This window comes from Bos indicus x Bos taurus, chromosome 14 (assembly GCF_003369695.1).
Source record: "Bos indicus x Bos taurus breed Angus x Brahman F1 hybrid chromosome 14, Bos_hybrid_MaternalHap_v2.0, whole genome shotgun sequence".
Classification (NCBI taxonomy): Eukaryota; Metazoa; Chordata; class Mammalia; order Artiodactyla; family Bovidae; genus Bos; species Bos indicus x Bos taurus.
The window spans coordinates 7183422-7205221 of NC_040089.1; the positions used below are offsets into that span (position 1 = coordinate 7183422).

The 21800-nt window shown below is 53.3% G+C and overlaps 1 protein-coding gene across 3 annotated transcripts in view; it reads left to right on the forward strand.

Annotated features, from left to right (window-relative positions):
- Nucleotides 1-20902, forward strand: part of ZFAT (zinc finger and AT-hook domain containing) — a 161603-nt gene extending 140701 nt beyond the window's left edge. For 2 of the 3 annotated variants that reach the window (XM_027560778.1, XM_027560780.1), the window contains 2 exons: nucleotides 2213-2343; nucleotides 19422-20902. In XM_027560778.1, coding sequence (XP_027416579.1) covers nucleotides 2213-2343; nucleotides 19422-19661 — 371 coding nt within the window. In that variant the 3' untranslated portion in view covers nucleotides 19662-20902. Of the gene's footprint in view, nucleotides 1-2212; nucleotides 2344-7585; nucleotides 7725-7824; nucleotides 8880-19421 lie in introns of those variants that run through there. The other variant, XM_027560779.1, reaches the window with a different exon arrangement.
- Nucleotides 20903-21800: the final 898 nt, after the last annotated feature.

Sequence of the window (21800 nt, forward strand, 5' to 3'; positions counted from 1 at the left end):
GGGGGCGTGGCTGAGACCGGGGGCAGTCTGCTGGCCTTCCTAACGGCCCCTTATGGACCTGTGGGCCCAGGACTGTCTGCTGTCCAGTTCTTCTGAAAAGCCCCAAGTCAGGATCTTCATGTCAGATGTCATCAATGTCAAATGTTAGATCAATTCAAAAAACAAACCACTGTGCCAGCCTAGTGGCAACTGGGGAATTGGGCTGAGAACACTTTTTCTTAATGCTCTTTAAAAAACAGGAACAGAAGACAAGTTAATATAAGGTGCCTCAGTGCTCTGTGTATGGCGGGACAGGATCAGGCAGGCGGGATTAGAGGAAGCGCACGGTGAAGTCAGACGGTGACAGAAGATGGGAACTCACCATTTCACCCAGCTCTTAGTCCCTAAGCCCCAGGTGGTAAGAAGGATGCACAGAATGTCCTGTGAGCCGCTGTCTTTGGGGAAGATCCTAGGCCGGCGCCGTGCACACTGCCCAGTGAGCTGGGGTGACCCGGGAGAAACCCCGCAGCCTGTGAGAGCGGCAGGCCCTGCGAATGGGGCGTCCGGGCCCCACCATCAGCGCGGTTCCCAGAGCTGACGCTGTGTCTGCTCGTGTTTCCTTCCCGCACATGCAGTGACTTCATCGAGTGCTCACGCTGGGCTGGGCCAGCTGGAGTCCCCCACGCACACACTCCCTCGCTCCCACACTCCCTCTCTCTTTTGACAGGTTCTCTGTGTCCCCTCCTGACTGTTAGGAAACGATGCAGCTCAGCAGCTGGGCCTCCATTCTGGGTCCTGGCCTCCCTGCACTGCGTCTCCAGCCACCTCAGAGCTGTGCCCGCCTGGGCCAGACTCTGCATGTCTCAGCACGAACTGAATCTGCTCCTCCCCCGCCCAGCACTTTTCTTAGCAACGGCATCTTCATCCTCAGGGTTCAGGCTGTGTGTCACCTCCCGGGAGCCCACCGGACTGTCCTGCGGAGCTCCCTAGTCGCCCCCCTCATATGAAACTGACCAGGGGCTGGAAACAGTGGCTTACCGTCTGTCCCGGTCGCCTGTGAGCCCCGGAAGGAGAAGCGGGGAGGCAGCAGTAGGTCTTTGTCTGAGTTCCTACTGGGAACCGTGTTCCTGGCTGACACTTGGGACTTGATAAATGGTCATTAACAAAGGAAATGGATGAAGAATTAAAAGCTTACTTCCATGCATTTTTTTAAGGGTCAATGTTTTGTTTAGTGTTTGGCTGTTTAGAATGGTTGGCTTCAAGGCGCGCCCTCCCCCCCTCCTCCAGGAGTGTGTGTGTGTGTCTGTTTGTGTGTGAGGTGTGTGCAGGGGACGCTAGGCCTGTGCATGGTGAGCAGGTGCCCACGTCATTGCTTCAGTCATAGGCCATGTCCTACCCTCCGTGTAGAACACAATGAATGCCCTTCTCTCATCTCTTAATGATTCACGTTGGAACGAGGCCCGCAGAAAGCTATCCAGGAGGATGTAGACATTGGAGGAGACTTCGTACTATTATGCTAACCTGGAGACCAGGCAGTAATTTCCCTCCTGGTGAATTAACGATCGGGGTCAGAGTGGCGTGTTCAGGAGAGTCACAGATGGCCAAGCATATGGTGAAAGCAGGCAGAGTGTGCTCAGTAGCTGTCCTGATGATGTCGATTCCAGGCTTCTGAGATGAGTAAAAGAAAACCCTGATTTAGAAGTCTAAAGACCACCAACTTGACGACTGGGACGTCCTCGCGTGTCCTGCCCGTATCCTGTGTAACTTACCTGGCTCATGCTCACTGGCGCCTCCCACCGTGCTGCAGGGAAACCAGCTCTGCGGTGTGCTTCCCAGGAGTTCTGTTCTGAGAGGCAGCCCTGTGTCCACAAGTTTGCATTCAGAACATCCAGGCTTGAGCCCTGCCCTGTGACGTAGCTGATCCGATGGCCCAAGGCGGGTCTCTTCGATTTTTTGTGGTGAAGTGATTAATTTATAAAGTGGGGATATACCACCACAGTGTCATCTCCTCACAGGTTGTGTGGAGTTTGGAGATGTTCTTACAGGGAGTGTGTTGTGAGCTGTGATGTACCACACACTTTGTTTCTGTGGTCACAGTGAGTGCTTACTGAGAACGCGTGCATCCTTGGAGAAGGCACCACCCAACCATGGCCTCTAGGAAGGCTGCTTCTGCATTCAGTGACCTTCACCGCCCTTGGACTTAACCATCTCCTGTTTGCTTCTTCCTGCTCAGGTGACCGACTTGACCCCACGGCTGTCAACATCCTCCAGCAGATCATCGAGCTGGGTACCGAGACCCACGATGCCACGGCTGTTGCCTCGGTGGTCGCCATGGCACCGGGGACTGTGACCGTCGTGAAGCAGGTAGGACCCGCCCCTTGTCCTTAAATACCGTCTCCCCACACTGCCACACAGCCTCTGCCCCCTGCCCACTTTGGTTTTCAGGGCTGTGACCTACCCGAGGGGGAATTTGGAGTGAAACTGACCTGGGTCTCATACATTCTCTTACTCTTTTTTTTTTTAAGTTATTTATTCTTTCATTTTTGGCTGTGCTGGGTCTTCTTGCAGTGGCGTGCTTTCTCTAGTTGCAGCGAATGGGAGCTACTCTCTCTCGTTTCGGTGTGAGGGCTTCTCACTGAGACGGAGTCTTTTGTTGTGGAGCACGGGCTCTAGAGCACACAGGCTCAGTAGATGCAACTCGCGGGCTTAGTTGCCCTGCGGCACGTGGGATCTTCCCGGACCAGGGGTTGAACCCGTGTCCCCAGCACTGGCAAGCTGATCCTTAACCCCCTGGACCACCAGGGAAGTCCTGTTTTCTTCCTCTTATTACGGGGTTGATTGTATCTGCAAGAGCTCCATATGTTAGGGCCAAGATACTGAGGTAGGTGCATCACCCCTTCCAGAATGAAGTTCTGGAAACTTCATTCCTTTCCTTTCAATGAAAGGAATCCCCAAGTGACACGAGTGTGATGTGGACCCATCTGGACACATCTGTGGTCAAAAGCAGCCTCGGGGCCTAAGACACGATGTCAGTGGAGCAAGGGGCCATAGGGACCGCCAGAGGAGCCAGGAGGGCTTCCAGGGCCTGGCCTTTTAAATACTGAACATCACCTGATGCAGTCAGCACAGAGGATGGCTGAACTAAACGGATGGGAGAGGATGGCCACCGTGTGAGTAGAGGTTACTCCACTTATTGATGGTTGTTACACTGTTTGGCTTGTTTCCTCTCCTGCTAACCTCAGAGGAGACTTCACCATCTGTTAGGATGTGGTGTGCGTCATGATCAGGTCAGCCTGTTTGTCTGTCCATACCTCTCTCTCTACTGCCTCTGGCTTCACTGTACAAGACTTGTAAGCTGGCTTAGGCAAATGCTTAAGAAAACCAACACAGCAAGCACGTCGGAACCAGGGCAGACCCACGGTGTGGTTTAAAATCAAAGTTCAAGTTCGTGGAGAAAGTTGAATGGCAGACTGTAGCATTTTACACGTTATCCATTGTTTTAGCGATTCACTCAGGAAGTGTTTAGTAAGTGCCTGCAGTGTTCTCATTGCTAGCTCTCCAGGAGAGAGCCGACGTTTGCCATCAAAGTGGTTACTCCGGTGGGAAAAAGATCAATAAGACAGAGAGATTGTCACACGGTGAACAAGGGCAGTGGAGAAAAGTAAAATCAGAAAGGGGGAGGGCCGGGGGCTGAGGGAGCGGGGGTGGGGGAGCGGCTGAAGGAGCCGGGGAGGGATGGGGGCTGAGGGAGTGGGGCTGGGGGCTGTTTCATGAAGGTCTCCCGAGACCTGGGAGAGGTAGGCTTCACTAGAACAATCCAAGTTCTGCTGTACACGTGGTACCAAGTTTGATAACAACAAGAAGGAAGCATGAAACAGTTAACAGTAGAAGAAGTAAGGTTTTCTTGGCAAATAACAAATAATTTCTTAATGCAGCTCTCTTCTCCCTGAGCGATGTGTTGTTTGTGACTTGCCTTCGATGACTTGGTGGACTTCCCAGTGCTGCCCCCCTGACTGCCCCCCCGGCCCGCCTCTCCCCCCGCCCACCCCCCGCCCACAACCCCCTCGCCGCCCAGGGCCAGGCCACAGCACAAACAGGGAGTTCAGGCTATGGAGCTCCCAGCAGAATTAGTGCATGTGGCTTCAGCTCTGGATTTCCGGCTCCTCAGACAAGACTTAGTGCGTCTAGATGGTCGTTTGAATACTCCACGTGTTTGTACTCCTCCGTTAGCATGCTGTCTCTCAGTGAGACCCCGGGCAGAGGTCAGACAGGACAGCAGGAGTCTGATGTTTCAGGCTGCAGGGGCCGCATGTTCTGCATCGTTGGGAGCAGATTCATAACGCCTCTAGGCCAAATGCTCTCTCAGCTTTTCTTTGTATTTGTTAGATTGCAGTCCTCAGTATGTCTGGTAATCTCTTCTGAAACTCTTCGTCTGTATTGTGGCATGTGACATCCCTAGCTAGACCTGGCCACTTCGGGAAGGGCATCAGGGGACCTTTGGCTGTTGTGGGCATGCCAGATCCTTTGGAGAACTGCAGGGAGGCGCCACCGCTGTGACTCACGACTTCCTTCTAGGAACAGGATGGATTTGCTGCTCCCTGGAGACATGATTTATTGCGCGTCACAGGCGGAGTGGTGATACGCGAGGTTGCGGATGGAGGAAATAGCTTAGCTGTGTTCCGAGGCATTAGGGTGACAGCATGACGAGGGATAAGGCCGATAAGCCTCCGCTGTAGCCCTGTAAAGAGGGATAATGTGTTCGCAGTGGTGGAAAACAGGATGTGAGTCCTGTCTGCCTGGCTGGCACCTGGCACGTCAAGGGCTAACTGGGGGTGTCCCTGGTGGCCCAGACGGTAAAGAATCTGCCTGCAATGCAGGAGACCTGGATTCACTCCCTGGGTGGGGAAGATCCCCTGGAGAAGGGAATGGCTACCCACTCCAGTATTGTGGCCTGGAGAATTCCGTAGACAGAGGAGCCTGGTGGGGATGTGAGTCCTGTTCGCCTGGCTGGCACCTGGAGCTCTAAGGCTGTTGATAAATGATGGATGGGAGAATGGATGGATGGACAGATGGGCAGGGAGGCCTCAGACTGCCCCTGCAATGCCTACAGGAATGCTAAAGGAATGACCTCTCTATTCAATTGTCTTATTTAAGCTTAAATATAGCTGTTTTTAAAAATTTATTTGGCCACGCCAGTTCCTTATTTGCATTAACGCAGGATCTTTAGTTGCAGCTTGCAGGCAGGATCTAGTTTCTTGACCAGGGATCAAACCCGGGCCCCCTGCATTGGGTGTATGGTGTCTTAGCCACTGGACCACTGGGGATGTCCCAATATAGCTGTTTTTATTACAAAAATCAGTTTCTTTTTAACTAAATTCTGGTTTAGGATTTTCCAGTAGAGAAATCATATCTGTTTACCGAGTGTGCTTAGGCCACTCAGATGTGGACTCTGGGGCACCTGCTGGGAATCCGTGATGTTCCCTTCACCCTGGATTTAGGACTGACTGATTTGATCTCCTTGCTGTCTAAGGTACTCTTAACAATGGTCCATATAATCAAAGCTTTGCTTTTCCCAGAGTCATGTATAGATGTGAGAGTTGGACCATAAAGAAGGCTGAGCACTGAAGAATTGATGCTTTCAAACTGTGGTGCTAGAGAAGACTCTTGAGAGTCCCTTGGACAGCAAGTCAATCCGAAAGGAAATCAACCCTGAATATTCATTGGAAGGACTGATGCTGAAGCTGAAGCTTTAATACTTTGGCCACCCAATGGGAAGTACCAACTCACTGGAAAAAAACCCTGATGCTGGGAAAGATTGACAGCAGGAGGAGGAGGAGGCGACAGAGGATGAGATGGTTGGATGGCATCACCTACTCAATGGACACGCGTTTGAGCAAGCTCCAGGAGATAGTGAGGGATAGGAAGCCTGGCGTGCTGCAGTCCATGGGGTCACAGTATCTTATGGCGTCGTGATAATCCAGTGTCTTCTGAGATAATTCGAGTGCTGTCTGCTGCGGAGGTTACCCCTAAACAGTAGGCGGCAGAGCTGGGCACCCCTTGGCCCAATCGAGCTGACACACAGTGTTAACCTTCACACGTGTTCACGTGGCACGTTTCAAAGTATGAGGACCCCTTTGTTAACCCAGGCTACTGTTTACTGAGATACTCCATTGTCATAGAGACGACTTTGAGTCACAGACTTCAGGGCGAGGTGGCAGCCTTGAGACACCTTTGTTTCTAATCACAGGGACATTTCCCCTCAAGGTTCCAGAACGAGAGCCACCTTGCAGGGCCTTGAAAGAGTCATGGTTGAGGAGGGGCCGCCCTGAGGGGTCCTCCACTTTCATCCCCAGCTCAAGAGCGAGCAGGTGGTTCTCCTTGTTCCTCCCCTGTGGAGTGAGGGCTCAGCAGCGACTGTGGTTTGCAGACTGTCTGTGGACAGGCCTGTGTCTGTCCCCGCGCCTGCGTCTCTGCAGCGCTTCCTAGAATTGCCACTCTTCTGCTTTTGTTTCCCCCTACGTGCTGGAGGCTAAGACTGCCCCAGACCTGCAGGCACTCACCCATTTCCCCATGTAGACCCTCAGCCTGGCATAGCCCAGAATGATGCTGCCGCCATCCTGTTCAAAATTCCAAGTGGTCTTCCCACTTGCTTTTACTTCTGATTAAAAACATAGGCAAAAATCAAACCTCAAAGCAGAAGTTCCAGCTTTGTCAAAAGCACCCCACCTCTCGAGGGTGCTTTTCGGCACCCCCTGTCACCTCCGGGCAGGTCCCCTGTGGTGGCTGGCGCTGGAAGCCGAGGTCAGTACGTGCCAGCCTGGAGGAGCGGAACCCGCCCAGCCTCCCTTGCGGGCTCAGCAGGCAGCCCGAGAGGCAGTTTCCGCAGCAGGTCTCGCTGGAAGGGGTACGTTGGTTGGCAGCCAACACTGGAACTGCTGTCTGTTATTTGTGGTTCGTTATTTCAGTGAGGAAGTGCTGTCCGCTCCTGTGGCCAGCCGTGTATATCAGTTGCCTGTTTTCAGGGAAAGTAGGGTCCAGCCTGTCCTGTTTTTCGTGTAAGGCCCTGAGTCACGTGGTCCCCGGAACCTCTTTCATGCTGTCCGTCAGTATGGGAGCATCTGGTGGGGAGAAGCCACTCTTCAGAGAGGACTCCTCAAGTGCGGCCTCTGAGAGGACGGCCTTGCTGCTGTGGTCCGTCCTCCAGGGGAGCCCAGGATGGGCCTCCTGACCCGCTGGGGGCAGATGTTGAGCATCCTCATAAGATTTGTGGCAAAATAATGGGGGGAGGGACCTGGAAGGTGATTTGTGTGAGGGAACAAAAGCTATTTTCATTACTACTTAAAAACAATCACTCCATCCCCTGAATTTGATCTCTTAACTCTCATCGAGAGACCTGACGGAAGAATCACGTCTGCACAAGATGCTCTTGTAAACTGTGGAAATCACAGGCGATACTGGCCGCCTGCATTGCAGTAAAGGGGGACTGAGTTGAGGTCTCCCCCTCGTCCTGCCCGCAGACACGGCTGGGTGGAGACACCCTGTTCTCTTACTTCTTTAAGCTCCAATAATCTGGGAATTAATGAGTGTCCTTTCCTCATTCCTGCAGAGGCTCTGTTGGACTCACACCATACACAGACCTCTCCTCGACTCCCCCGAACGCATGGAAATAACAGGAGAGCCACCCCTTCTTTTCTCTCCATTCAGATCTCTCCGCAGAACCTGCTCTGTCTTCAGATCACTTGCGTGTGAGTGCGGGAGACGTCATAATCGCAGATTTTTATTCTTTTCCTCATCGCCAAACCCTGGCACCTTCAGTTGACTATCTGTTCTATTTCCCCGATACAGTGGCTTCACCACCGCTGCGGTTCATCCAAGGATTCTGTCCTGGAACAGGGAGACTGTATATAGTGTGGGAAGAGCTGATGGCAGCTGCAGCCTCGCCCCTCTGGGAGTACTGCTAGCGTCTCTGTGTGTCTTCGTCGTGTGATGGGGATGCCCACACCCTCCCACACACACTGACTCTGCGGGGTGATGGCAGTCGAGATGGATTCGTGCCTTGGGAAGGCCCCTGTCGGGAAGCCGCCTGCCTTTCGTGGATGGTCAGATTCGATGTAGACTGCAGGACTGAGGCATCAGCGTCCCCTGTGCTTGCTGACCCTTGGATGATCTCATTCTGGGTTCTCTGTTAGCGGTAGAAGCGATGCCTGCCATCCAAATAGACATCTACCTTTTATCTTCTGATTCCCAGTTCTTCTGATTGGTGTATAAATGGGGACGTCTCACTGACTACTTTCTCTGTTTCTCCCTCTTCTCATGGCCCTTCCCATGAGAGTCAGTTCTCACCTGCATGTTTTGATTGGTGAAGTCTGGCTCCTACCTAAAGAACTTTGTGGCAGAATTTATTTGATCCTGGGGCTCTGCCAACTTGAATTACATCAAGCGTCTAATTACACAGACAGGTAGCCTCTTCAAATATTTGCCCACTTCACATTCCTTGTGGAGTGCCTGCTGCTGAGCTGGGTGGTGACCTTCAGCATATAGATCCAGACGGTTCGCTCAGGGGCTTGGCTGTGGGTTACCCTCCCGGTCACCCCATGCCAGCTGCTGTCCTTGCTGAGCCTGCCTTAGTTCTCCCTTGGCCATTTCAATCTTTGTCTTTGTCTCAAATACAACTTTCCCTCAAGTGATTTCTACTTCTGGTATGATGTCTGAGGCTGATATGCACATGTGCTTCCTTTCACGGCTCTTTTGCGACTTGCTAAGCCCTCCTGTTCCGTGGCAGTGACTGAAAATTCCATCTCTTTGTGAAATTTTAAAAGTAAAAGTAAGTTCCATTGTATATCCATGATCATATGGGAAATTGTCTGAAAAAAACAGAATAAAAGTTTTTCTCTACTCCATCCTGACACTCTTTTTCACGTAAGACGTTGTTAGCTGACCTGAAGGTGTCCGTCATTGAACCCTGCTTCTTTTACCCTTTTCCCTAAGACCTGATTTCCCCTTGTGCCTCAGAAGCTGCAGCTCGGTTGGTGCAGTTTGCAGAATCCCACTTTATTTGAGTGTTAATACTCTTGTGTTTGAGGCTTCCCTGATGGCTCAGTGGTAAAGAACCCCCCTGACGATGCAGGAGATGCGGGTATGATCCCTGGGTCGGAGAGATCCCCTGGAGAAGAAAACAGTGACCCACTCCTGTATTCTTGCCTGGGAAATCCCACGGACAGAGGAGCGTGGTGAGCTATGGGCCGTGGGGTTGGGTCACAATGAGTCGACCATGACTTAGCAACTTAACAACAACCCAACTCTCGTGTTTATTACTGTTTGCTCGGGTGCCCGTTTCCTGATCCGTGTCCTTGGCCAGGGTAGCTGGGTTTTAGCTGCCTCCTCCCGTCCCTGTAGCGTCCCCTTGCTGGCTGAGATCTCTAGGTCTGCTGCAGGTTTGGGGCAAAGGCAGGGCTCTAGATGGGAGGAACCAGAGCTGCAATCCCCATCTGAAGGGGGTCTGTTCCAGCCTCAGGCTCAGCCCAGGGCAGTGCAGCTGCAGGCTGGTTCTTGCTCGTCATTCCCACATGGGCAGGAGCGCCCATCTTAGCCCAGGAGCTCCCCCTGCCTCCTGTCCATCTAGTAAATGCAGCTCTCCACTCCTGCTCCTGGGAGTCTGTCTTCCCTCCTCGGCCTCTCTCACCCCCACATCTGATCCATCAGCAAGTCCTTCCCTGCTGTGGGCACTCCCTTCATAAGGTACCTTGAATATTTCCTCTGTCCCCAGGCTGCTGCCCCCATCAAGCCCTGACTACGCAGAATGTGGTCCCAGGGCCAGCAGCATCAGCATCAGGGAGATTGTTAGAAATGCAGACTGTCTGGGCCCCCTCAGACCTGCCGAATCAGACTCCACATTGCACCGTCGTCCCCTCCTTGGGCTGCTCGTGAGTGTCGTGGAGCCCAGGGAGCTCCGCCCTCAGCTGTCAGCTTCCCTTCCTGGTCACAGACCTGGCTCTTCACCAGGCTGAGTACTTTGTCTTCTGTGGCCCTAAATTCAAGTTTTCTGACAGAGTGATCTTTTCAAAATGTGAATCAGAGCCCGGCATCCCTGGGGGACCAGACTCCGGACGCCGAGCTGGGTGGGCTGGGGTGCCCGTGCTGGGGCAGCCTTGATTTCCAGTTGCTGTGGATGCCTTGCCCAGGGAGCCTCAAGCCCTGAAGACAGAGCCCCTCCCTGAATGAGCAGTGCACAGGGGGACTCCTGAGAAGCCCATTTTAGGGGTCATCCCAGGCCAGGTCACAGTGGGTGGAGAAGGACGCAGCCAGTAGTGCAGTAAGCAGCTGAAAGGGAGCCAGACTGGCTGCACTTGACCCTTAATAGTGTGTGGCCTGGGGCAAAGCCCTTCTCCTTTCGGAAATTCTGTTGTTTCATCTGTAAAGTGGGAAAATAATAGAACCTACCCTGTGGGGCTGATGTGCGGGTTATGTATAATTATGCAAATGAAGCAGCTGTCGGGGTGCCTGGCTCTGGTTGAGTCTAATCTTAGCTCCTGTCATAGGAGTGACATAGCTCCTTAACTCTAATCTGAGCTCCTATAAGTCAGCCATAACTCTTTTTGCTTCCGGAAGCTTCTGTGCAGCAGGCAGGTTCCGATGCAGCTGTCCAGGCCCCGTGCTCAGCAGTACGAGTCCCAGCGTGGATGAAATGCCTCCTGCTATGTAGGAGAGTCTGTTGCCTGGTCCAGGTAGATGGTTGCATCGTGTTCACGGCTAGAGACAATGTGACCCTATCTGTCCCACGTGCCGTGGTTGTGACATTCAGGGTCACCCCCCCTGGAGAATGGAGAAGGGAATGGCAACCCACTCCAGTGTTCTTGCCTGGAGAATCCCATGGATAGAGGAGCCTGGCAGGCTGCAGTCCATGGGGTTGCAAAGAGTCAGACACGATTGAGCGATGAACACTCACACATCCCTGGAAAGGCCCTGGAGGAGGCTGATACGGAAAATCTGGTGCCAAGCAGCATCATGGGACCTCCTGCCCAAAGTAGCAGGGAGTTGGGTGGGGGGCTCTGAGCCAGAAGGGGCGCCTGACTTCAGCACAGAGCAGGAGAGACCCCAGGTGGGCGATCTCCCTACTCAGAGAAGTACAGGAAGGAAAGGAGTTGTGGCCAGATGAGCAGGAGGCAGTGTCCACGTGGGGTTCCCACCCAGGGTCTAGGGCTGCTCATGTCAGCGCACATGGTGGACATCAACCTCGGAGTTGCACTGGCCTCAGAGTAAGACCCTCACAGTCCCTGACTCTTCTTAGACCTACTTTGTTACCAACGAACTACCTGGGTGAGTTTGAAGAGTGATTGAAGTGGTTTATGTTTTGTTGTCATTAACCGTCTTTAAACAGGATACTCTGACAAACCTAGACATCATATTAGACCAGCGGAGGCATCACTTGCTGGTAGAGATTCATCTTGTCAAAGCTATGGTTTCTCCAGAAGTCATGTACAGATATGAGAGTTGGACCATAAAGAAGACCAAGTGCCAAACAGTTGATGGCTTTCTAATTGTGGTGCTAGAGGAGACATTTGAGAGTCCCTTGGATTGCAAGATGAAATCAGTTAATCCTAAAGGAAATCAACCCTTCATATTTATTGGAAGGACTGATGTTGAAGCGGAAGCTCCAATACTTTGGCTACCTGATGCCAAGAGCCAACTTACTGGAAAAGACCCTGATGCTGAGAAAGATTGAAGACAGGAGGAGAAGGGGGCAACACAGGATGAGATGGTTGGATGGCATCACCCATACAATGGACATGAGTTTGAGCAAACTCCGGGAGATAGCGAAGGACAGGGAAGCCTGGTGTGCTGTAGTCCATGGGGTCTCAGAGTCAGACACAACTTAGCGACTGAACAACAACAAACAGAACTCGGATGTGCTCCGTCGCTGGGAGTTTAGTCTGTCTCCCTTGGGCAGGGGTGGCGGCTCTGAAGGTCCTGGGGGGAACAGGGTGTGCACTTCCAGCTCCATGTTCTTGTCCCCAGGGTCTCCTGGAGGCTGCCCATCACCTGTGTAAAAGGACACGGAGAAAAACTTCTAGAGGAAATAGATTGTTGGCTCTCACGGAGCAGAGTCTCCATCGCTGAGGCGAGAAGCCAGTGCCACCTCCCTGGCGCAGCACGGAGAGGGGCCCTGGGGATGGCAGAGGGAGGGGAGGAGTCCATCGGGCCCAGGTCTCCATGGAGCGCCCACCCATCAGGTCCGGGGACTGGTGAACATCAGGTGGGCAGAGGTCTTTTGTCCTGAGCCACACGCAGAGGGAAATGCCCCCCAAATGCAGTGGAGGGGGCTTTAGTGAGCACAGTATTGGAACCCCTGACTGACCCAAGAGTGGTCCACCTTTGGACGGGCTTCCAGGCAGGGGGAGGGAGGCTTCCAGGAGAAGCACATTCCCCCCGCCACTCCCCTCCACCAGGGGCCGGGTGCCTGCCAGCGATGCAGAGCCCAGGCATGCGTGGCATTGAGTGGAAATTAACGTATGTGTGCTGACAGGTCGCCAAAGGGCAGGATCCTGCACAGCAAACTTGTCTAAATATCAGAAGATACTCAGAGGCGGTTAGAAGCCACTGCCTGCCCCCTCCTTCCCTGTCGCTGGGAAGATGCTCTGTTTGGGTTCCATTTAAAAACATCTCCTGCGGCAAACATTAGGCTCATTCACATCAGGCCTGCTGGAAGGTCCGTGCTGCATGCACATTGTCCGGAGGAGGGTGTGCTAATCAAGACCCAGGGGGTGGGGCGGGGGGGTGTGCGGGGAGAGGTGGCAGTGGTGGGGACGCTGCCCCGGAGGGGCCGACCTACCAGCAATCGTGAGCACTTCATGCCGCTTCACTCTCCCTGTGCTAGGCACTGGGTCCCCGCTGTTTCTTAATTCTCGAGTGAGGCCATGCCACCCTTCCCACTGTACCACTGTTCACAGCAGGATTCTGTTTTCCTGAGCCACCTGGTTTCCTGAGATCACACCAGTCTGCACTCAGATGCCTGAGAAACACAATGGGTCCTGGCCACGCACTCCCTTTTTGCTGCCCGGGCCTCTGCCTCTAACCCGGCTGCCTGCCCAGTCTGTCTGGCCAACGTGCAAGCCTTCCCACGCTCATCCTGTGACAAGCTCGAGGTCTCTCTTCCCGTTTCCGGGCAAAGAGACCCACCCGTTCCCCTCAGGCCAGTCCCCACCTGGCCCCTGACCAAGAGCACTCTGTGCAGGGGGCTCCCCAGTGCCCTGGTGTCTCAGCGCCAGGGGGCCCAGTGTCGCCAGATGGAGCCCTCAGCGTCTCCGAGAGCAAGGATGCATTAGCGGGGACTGTTTTTATCGGGCGGTCAGTCTTTACAGCCCGGACTTTGCACTGTTATGGGGTGTGTGTTTTCAGAAAAGAAGAAAGTTTCTGCTGTCTCATTGCAGCCAAGAGCAAAATACGGTGGAGGGGAGGGACGTCTCATGAATGCGGGCATGCGTCACAGGCCTCCTCCCTTCCCGGGGTGATCCGTGCCCTTTTTTTAAAGGCTTTAAATTTTCTTTGATCTCTGGAATGGTTTCTCCCTGTCTGTGAATATCTTTTGCTATCTTTTGATATTTCCACAAATTTCTTGCACATAGTATTCACCTCCTCTTTTTTTTTTTTTTTTTTGGTCCCCTAGATGTGTATATATTTTTAGAGTTGGGAATTTATGATGCTTTTTTATAAACCACATTTGTTCATACCTTTTCTTTCCTCTGTAAATTCAGGATCATATTTACCATTTCCCTTTGGTTCTGATTCAGGCAGCGCCACACCTAACCTAGGGTTGTTACAGTAAACATGCTTGCTTATTAACCTTGGAAAATGGGTCTGCAGTCTCCTATTGAGAATGCTGGAGGAAGCTCTTGCTTGGCTATAATTTAAGCAGTGAGTGAAACCCTAATTGCTGCAAAAAATAAGACAGCTTCCCTAGAGCTTCAACACACCCAGGGGAGCATTTCACCTAAAGGAACTGACCTCAAGGTTCTTTTTCATTGTTTTCTGGTTTGTAGTGTTTGGATTTTTGTCTGCAGCCCTCTAATTCTCACTGTACCCTAGAGTCTGAGAATTTCTGCAGTGCAAGGGACCTGAGAGGATGTTTGCATTCTTTCGATTCCTGGAAACCCTCCAGTGTTCAAGACCGGGGTCATCTCCTGCAGGAAACCACTGCTGACCACCACCTGCTCCCCACCCACCCAGCTCCACCCCACCCTAGGGGTCCAGGAGAAGTGTCCTCTCCAACCCCTCCACTGAACTGGCAACCATTTTGTGTCTAGAAAGTGGGGGACCCACGGTTCTGTCTCCAGCCTTTAGCAGAGTGTCTGACAGTTAACTCTCAGTGAGAGTGTTTGAAATACAGGGGGCTGCGTGTATGACAGATAAGAGCCAGACACTTGTCCAATGGCTTATTCAGTAAACGGTTCAGTATTCAGAGGTGTCCAGACAGAGCTCACTGCTCTGTCTGTCTTGCAGAGCAGGTGCTAATGGAACTCGTCCCTGTTGCAGCCAAGGCCGCACCTTTGCTGCCCTGCAGCCCATTGCAGGCACCCGCCCTTCAGATCTGCTCCTGATTTTAAAACTTGTTTTCATCCCTCTTCTGGTTTCTCAGTCTCCCTGGGCCCGGGTAACCTTTGTCTGCCCACCCACTGGCCACCATCATCAGGCGATGCTCCGAGGGGCCTGAGTGCATGTGGGGATCCTGGCGAGCAGCATTTTATGCTGCAAGGTCCCTTCAGAACCAGACCTCGTCTTCCTGAGGAAATCAGCCTCCACCCGGTAGCTGCATCCGCCTCCTGCAGGGTCCGCTGCATTCACTCTGCACGGTGACTCCCATTCCTGCTGCTTCAGGGGACACGTGGCCTTGGGACCTCTTTCATCTTCTTGGGGCACAGGCTGAGGGGGCATGTGGCCTTGGGACCTCTTCCGTTGTCATCTTCTCTTGGGGTGCAGGCCAAGTGCCTGATGGACTGCTCTGGAGAGGTCAGCTTTTCCACAGCTGTCCACGTGCCCGCCCTGTGCCCAGCACAGCGCTGATGACTGTCCTGTGCATCTGAGGGAGAATGTTTTCTCAGCCAAGATACCTTGTGGCGTTTGAAAGAAGCAATTCTGCATATTCCTTTTTCCTTTTTCTTTTTCCTCTCTTACTTTTTGCTTCATTTCCCCCAATTATTAAAGGACTATGTTATTTGAAAAAAAAAAAAAATTAGGTAACAGAACAAAGACAAGAAGGGCCCTTGGTTGCAAAGCATGTAAACGACCGTGGAGAATGCAGATCCCCCTCGAATGCAGTCGTGGGGCCAGACGCTGACTGTTCATGAGGCCCTGGCCAGACCCTTCCTCATGCCACGCCACATAGTAGGTGCTGGAATCAAGTAGCCAAAACACGGCCCGGGTCCCTGCCTTCTCGAAGCTCCTGATGAAGAATAGATAGATGAGCAGGTGACGTGGTCTCCAGGGGCGACAGTGCACTGAAGGAACAAGGGCAGGAGATGCGGGGGTGTGTCTGAGGCCGCTGCTTCTGCTGGGGGTGGGAGTTGTCTGGGAAGCCCTGTTGGACACGGTGACACTGAGGCAGGAGCTTGAGTGAGAGAGGGGCTCCAAGCAGGGCAGTCACGTTTCGGGGAGGGCCCAGGCGGCTGGCAGGGTACTGGGCACAGGGCAGCGGCTCCAGGCACACAGGCTCCAGCTGGGCAGGGACACCCGTGGGGACACGCAGTACGGCACGTAGGGTTGCGTGCTGCCCTCTTTTCATTTATTTGCCCAAAAGCCCTTTTGTCACTTATGGCCGAGTTTGTATGGCAGGTGGGGGTGCTAAGCATCTGGGTCTTAGAGACGGGACCCCCTCCATATCTTTCAGAGGCAGGGCAGAGGTGTGGACTGGGGTGCAGGCCAACCCCATTCATTTCCCAGATGCCCCTTAGCTGCTGTATCTCTGTGGGGAGGGTGGGGTCTTGGCGGAAAACTCCAGGAGAGAAGAGCCCTGCGGAGCGCTGGGCTCTGTTCGTGATCTGCTGTAGACAGCTCTAGTGGTGAAGACCCCGCCTGCCAGTGCAGGAGACATAAGAGACCCTGGTTCGATCCCTGGGTCAGGAAGATCCCCTGGAGGAGGGCATGGCAAGCCACTCCAGTATTCTTGCCTGGAGTGGGCTACAGTCTATAGGGTTGCAAAGAGTCGGACACAACTGAAGCGACTTAGCATACCACACACATAGGGAAGAAAACTAGATTCTGGAACACTCAAGGTGGGCAGAGCTGCAGAACTCAGAGCCTGATTTAGTGAATAATTTGCACACTCCTGTGGGTTAAGGTTTTCCATTAAGCTCTCTGTGCTGCTAATAATTTAGCTGGAAGATGTGTTAGATACAGCACTTGGGGAAAATGGAGTACCTATCTTGGGGGATAATGACACCGTGAAGGCAGATTATTTCTACCGTGGAGAACAATTGTAAGCCTGTGCTAATAGATTAAACTGCTAGAGCGATCATTCTGAACAAAGAAAATGGTCGAGAGCTATACAGTCAGCCCTAAACTGATTAGGACGGGTAGAGAGTCATAATTTAACCCTACTGATCAATGACACATCATTTCTTTAGTCGCTGCCACACAGCACCAGCCAGGGAAGGTCCCCGGACTTGAGGTCACCTGGATTAACATCCAGATCTGAGCTACCTTCCAGCCCACTGACCTTACATGAGTCACTGGGCACTAGAGGTTTCCCTGAGATGCCCAGGCCACAAGACGCCGTGTGCAAGTGATGGGCCTGGGGTGAGGAGAGTGTCCACTGGGTGCCACGGGGGCAGAGAAGGAAGTCTGTGGTTGGCAGAAACATAAAACATAGAAGCAGAGTGTGAGTCCTGGCAGAGGTGGTGTGCCCGAGGGTGGGGGAGGGGCTCAGCACCCGCTCTGTGATGTAGCCCTCCATGCCCCCCAGTTCCCGTTTCCACAGCCTCACGCGAAGCTGGGCATTTGCACACTCAAGCTCATGAGAACGTGAACTCGGGCCAGTACCAGCCGGCGACCGAACCCTGGGTTACTCTTTGAATGCCCCTCCCGTGACACGTGTGCCGGCCAGGAGGGTCACCCTTCACAGGATTTCCATGGCTGCACATTCACTTTCGTGTCCATCACTCTTCCTGGTGAAGTAAGCCCAGAGGATTACATTTGGAAATTTCATTTTGCTCTCAGAATTGGCAGTGCGTGAACCGAACTGGTGATCCTATCTGGAAGGTGGGGACCCTGCCCAGTGAGTTTGGTGACTGGCGGGGCGGTGAGCACATACCTGCTCTTCGCTGCCTCCCCTCTGCCCGCCATGCCTTCTCCCACCATCTGTAGACACCACCGCCTTCCATGAAGTGGCCCCAGCCCTCATGGGACAGAGTTATTTTCCCTTGTTTCAAGCCCGGAGGCCTCATCTTGGTCTCTGCCCTTCTTCCTGCCCCTGGGTCATCCTGGGCCGGCTCCCAGGACCCCGCCCTGCCATCCTGGGAACAGGCACTGCAGGCTCTGTTCATCCGAGGCCTGGGCCCGGAGGGACCTCCTTGTCTGCGCAGCGGGGTCAGCCCCAATCAGCATTCAGGTGTTAGAGTTGTTCAGAAGGACAGTGAAGTCCACTGTTGGTGACTTCGTCCTTGTTCCGGGCTTCACCTCTGATGGCAGTCGCTGTATATGAATCATGCTGTCACACCAGGAGTGCGTCTCAAAGCTCGTGTATTGGTGGATCTCGCCCATTTTATCATGATTGTTGGCATCTGTTTACCTGAACTCGATGGGCTTGATTTGCCCGCGTGAGGTCCTGGGACCCCAGCGTAAATCCTGCGTGCCCCCCAACTCCTTACTTTGATGTGGAATTGACCGGTAGTTCAGAGAAAAGCATTTGTCCAGTATTCCCTCCTCCCTTTCCCACCCGTCTGTCAGGTTCCCTCTTTCAAAGTGAAGTAAATCAATATTTACTTCTAAAGTCTTGGTTCACAGTACATTTCCCCATTTCATGAAATTGAAACAAACAGTAAAAGAAGGGGTGATGAAAGGCCTCCATCTACTGTAGAAAGACAGCTCAGGCCAAATGTGCTAATACTTCCCACTCAGGGTATCTCTCTAGCTTCTGGAAAGTTCTGTGCAAGTTGGAGGTTCCTTCCAATCAGTAACTGTGTGACGCCCACCCCAGATGGGCCTCCTCCATTTTTGTCTCTGAATTAAACCTGACCACGCTCCCCCCAACACAGCCCTTCCTGCTAGCAGGGAATGGCTCAGGCCCAGGGCCGAGGGAGGCCCCTGGAAGCCTGAACGTGGGTCCCAGAGATGGTGTGGGTCGTGTTTACAGGGGGTGGGCAGGGAGGAAAGTGTAAGCCAGGCTTCAGCCAGAGGGGAGTCCGAAAGTATTTCATGAGTGGAAGCTCTCAGAGGCCACCTGAGCAAGCCCACTGCTCCGGATCTCTCCTGGGGGTCCTGGGAGTCCTTGCTCCTTCTGTCCCCGCTCTGCCTGAAGCCCACCCCCATGCCTCCCCTGGAGGCTGCCCTGGCGCTCTGTCAGAGCACCGCCCTGTCCTGTGTCTGCCCCCCTACACTGGCTTTCCCCCATGTGCTCCCCGAGCATCCATCACTCACTGGCACCCAGCGGAGCACCCTTCCACAGACACTGGCTGCTTGCCCTGGGCCCACACCTGCCCCGCCCGCCTGTATCTGGGGAGAGCTGTGCCATGGTAGTGACAGCCTGGCCCTCAGAGAGCTCAGTCCACTGGGACTCTGATGAAACGAGGACGGTCTTGTTGAATGAATGAATGAGTGAGTAACTGACATGCCTCAGTACCGTAGGGAAACATTGTTAGTACCTGAATGAGGGCCTGGAAGGCATGGCAATATTAAGCACCCGCTCTGCTTACAAAAGCGTCTTCAGTTCTCCGAGCCGTTCTCTGAAGTGGGCATTCTAATCTCTGTTTCACAGATGAGACAGCGAGGGTCATGGGGGAAAGTGGCCTTTCCAGGCTCACAGCCCGCAGCGAGGGAGGTGCTGTGTACGCCCCACCAAGTGCAGGACAGAGAGGCTCTTCCTGCCTCGCCTTCACAGCCCCTGGGCAAGGCCAGCCACCCTGACGTCTGCTCTGTGTCCGAGGCGGTCATTCCCCAGCTCGGCAAGTCCGGGCCCGTCACTTTCCTCCTCGGCTGGTTTTCTGTCAGTCACTTTTGCAACTCTTAGGGTCTCAACACTTTCTAATTTTTGCCTATGTTATCTGTATGATTTCTCTTCTCAAGATCAATAGCAGTTGTAAAACAGACCAGAACAGAGTCAGGGCATTAGCACCAGCTGGAGTTTGGCCTTGTCTGGAATCGGCCTGCTCCGTAGCCAGTCGATGGGATTCCTCTGGTCCCGGCTGGACTGGAATTGGGGCCTGCCTTGTGACCTCTCTCCCTCCCTCCCGCAGGTCACAGACGAGGAGCCCAGCTCCAACCACACGGTGATGATCCAGGAGACCCTCCAGCAGGCCTCCGTCGAGCTGGCCGAGCAGCATCACCTGGTGGTGTCGTCCGACGACGTGGAGGGCATCGAGACGGTCACCGTCTACACTCAGGGCGGGGAGGCCTCAGAGTTCATTGTCTACGTGCAGGAGGCCGTGCAGCCAGTGGAGGAGCAGGCCTCGGGGCCGCCCGCCCCCGAGCTCTAGGGACTCGGGGTGTGCCACAGAGCCATGAGGCAGGGCTGCACCCGGGAAGGCCCCAGACCGGTGCTCCGCATGCGCTCGTGTCTGCCCTCCCGGCTCCAGTGGCCACGCGGGGCCCTCCTGGTCCTCCTCTGGGTGGGTAAGGCCATCGGTTGGCATCACCAGCAATACGGGAGCCCCCCTCTCCCCTCCCTGCAGCACAGACACACACACACCCTCCCCCACTTCACCCGCTTCCAGGAGGACTTTCGCATCAACTTCCCCAAACAGGGCCCTCCCTGGGCAGCCCCTTTGCGTCAAGATTCAAACAGAGACCACCCCTCCCCACCCCAGTCCTCATCAGCACCTTCTCTGAATCATGGCCCCAACGCCTGTCCCCCGACCCCGTGTAGGTTCCCCGTCTTTATCTGGGACTGCCCTGCAGCCCGGTGACCGAAAGACAGCCGCCAGAGGAGGTGACCTTAGCGTTTCTGAATCACTTAGCAGAGAAAAGAGGGGAGGGATGGGCCTGCAGAGTCCCGCCCTCCTGGAGCCTCCGAAGCACTTACTATCATGTGACGTGAGCGTGATTTGATGACCCAGTCCCATCCCAGGTGGAGGGGTCTCAGCTTCCTCTCTTAGAATTCTTTTGCTTTTCCAATAAATGCACTTTTTCCTATTTGCCACCTGCTCTAAGGAGGTGGGGTGGATAGAATCAAAGCATTCCTCTACCAGAGTCCTTCTCCTCCTTTAGGTTGGCGGATTTATGTCTGCCCCCCGCCACCTCCCACCCCCTCTGAGACCCCAGGCCCCAGAACTCGATGGTGACGTCGTTCTCCCTCTAAAGCGTGAGCCTTGTTTCGGGGTCACTATGAGAGGCCAGTAGTCTTCCCTTCCACTTCCTGGCACCTCACTTTGGTTTGCTGCAGCCTAGAGGAGGCAGCAGCCGCTCCCCGCTTCAGGAGGGGCAGTAAACCCACCGTCAGGCCTTCCCGACGCTCCTAAGTCTGACCTTTTCATCCAGGGGCTCTTGGTAAAGCCCACACCTTTTGCGCCTCTGCTGTGTGACAGCTTTGTGGGGGTGTCAAGGCAAGTACCGCCACCCCCCATCCAGCCCTGGGGTCTCCTGATGGCGTCACTCACTGTCCAGCTCACTGAGGTCAAGATTTTTTTTTTTTTTTTTATCAAATGAAGTTTTATTTAATTTATAGTGATTCTAACCAATTATTTGAATAAACCATCCTTTTGAGGTGTAAATTGCCAAACTGTTCTTCATGGCTTTAGACTTTCACATTTCTAAACAATGAAATAATGGAAATAATGACATAGGAGGACTCACAAAACTGTTCACACGAAACAAAGTCCTTGACGCTATTTGGGTACTAAAAACAGCCAAAGGTTTCCGTTCAGTAACAAAGAAAAAAGCTTGAGAATCGTTTTTAATCCTACAACGGCTGGTTCTCTTTTGTGGCCAAGGAGGACATTATTGACCCATTTTCAGTGAAGAATGGGCCCTCCCTGGGGGATCAGTGGTAAAGAATCCACCTACAAATGCAGAAGATGAAGGTTTGATCCCTGGGTCGGGAAGATCCCTGGAAGAAGGAAATGGCAACCACTCCAGTATTCTTGCCTGGAAAATCCCGCAGTCCGTGGGGTCGAGAGTTGGACAGGACTTAGCGGCTAAACACCACCACCACTAAAGAATGAGCTTTGAGTCATTCTCTAGTAAGGATGGTGAGCTTTTACCAATCTTGGTAGAAGTGAATGGTACAACCAAATAATGGATTTTTTCCCCTCAATATTTAGAAGCCTGTGTGTTTGTTTGTTTCTTGCTGTATGATTGACCTACAACACTATGTTAATTCTAGGTACATGGCATAGTCATTGGATGTTTTTATACATTACAAAATGATCACCACAGTTAGTCTAGTATGCTAGACGCGTCATACACGTGACGATAAGACTCAGAGGCAGTGAGATTCACCGAGAGAATACATGAGGTGCTTGGCACAGTGTCGAGCAGAGAAATGCCCAGGAAGGAGGCTGTGACCTCCCAGTGTGGCCGTGGATGCACAGCGGCATTAGTTGCTCTGAGTTTTGAGGGTTTTTTTAAATTTCCTGTTATCTTAGATTGTTGACCCCAAGGAATTCTCCAGGCCAGAA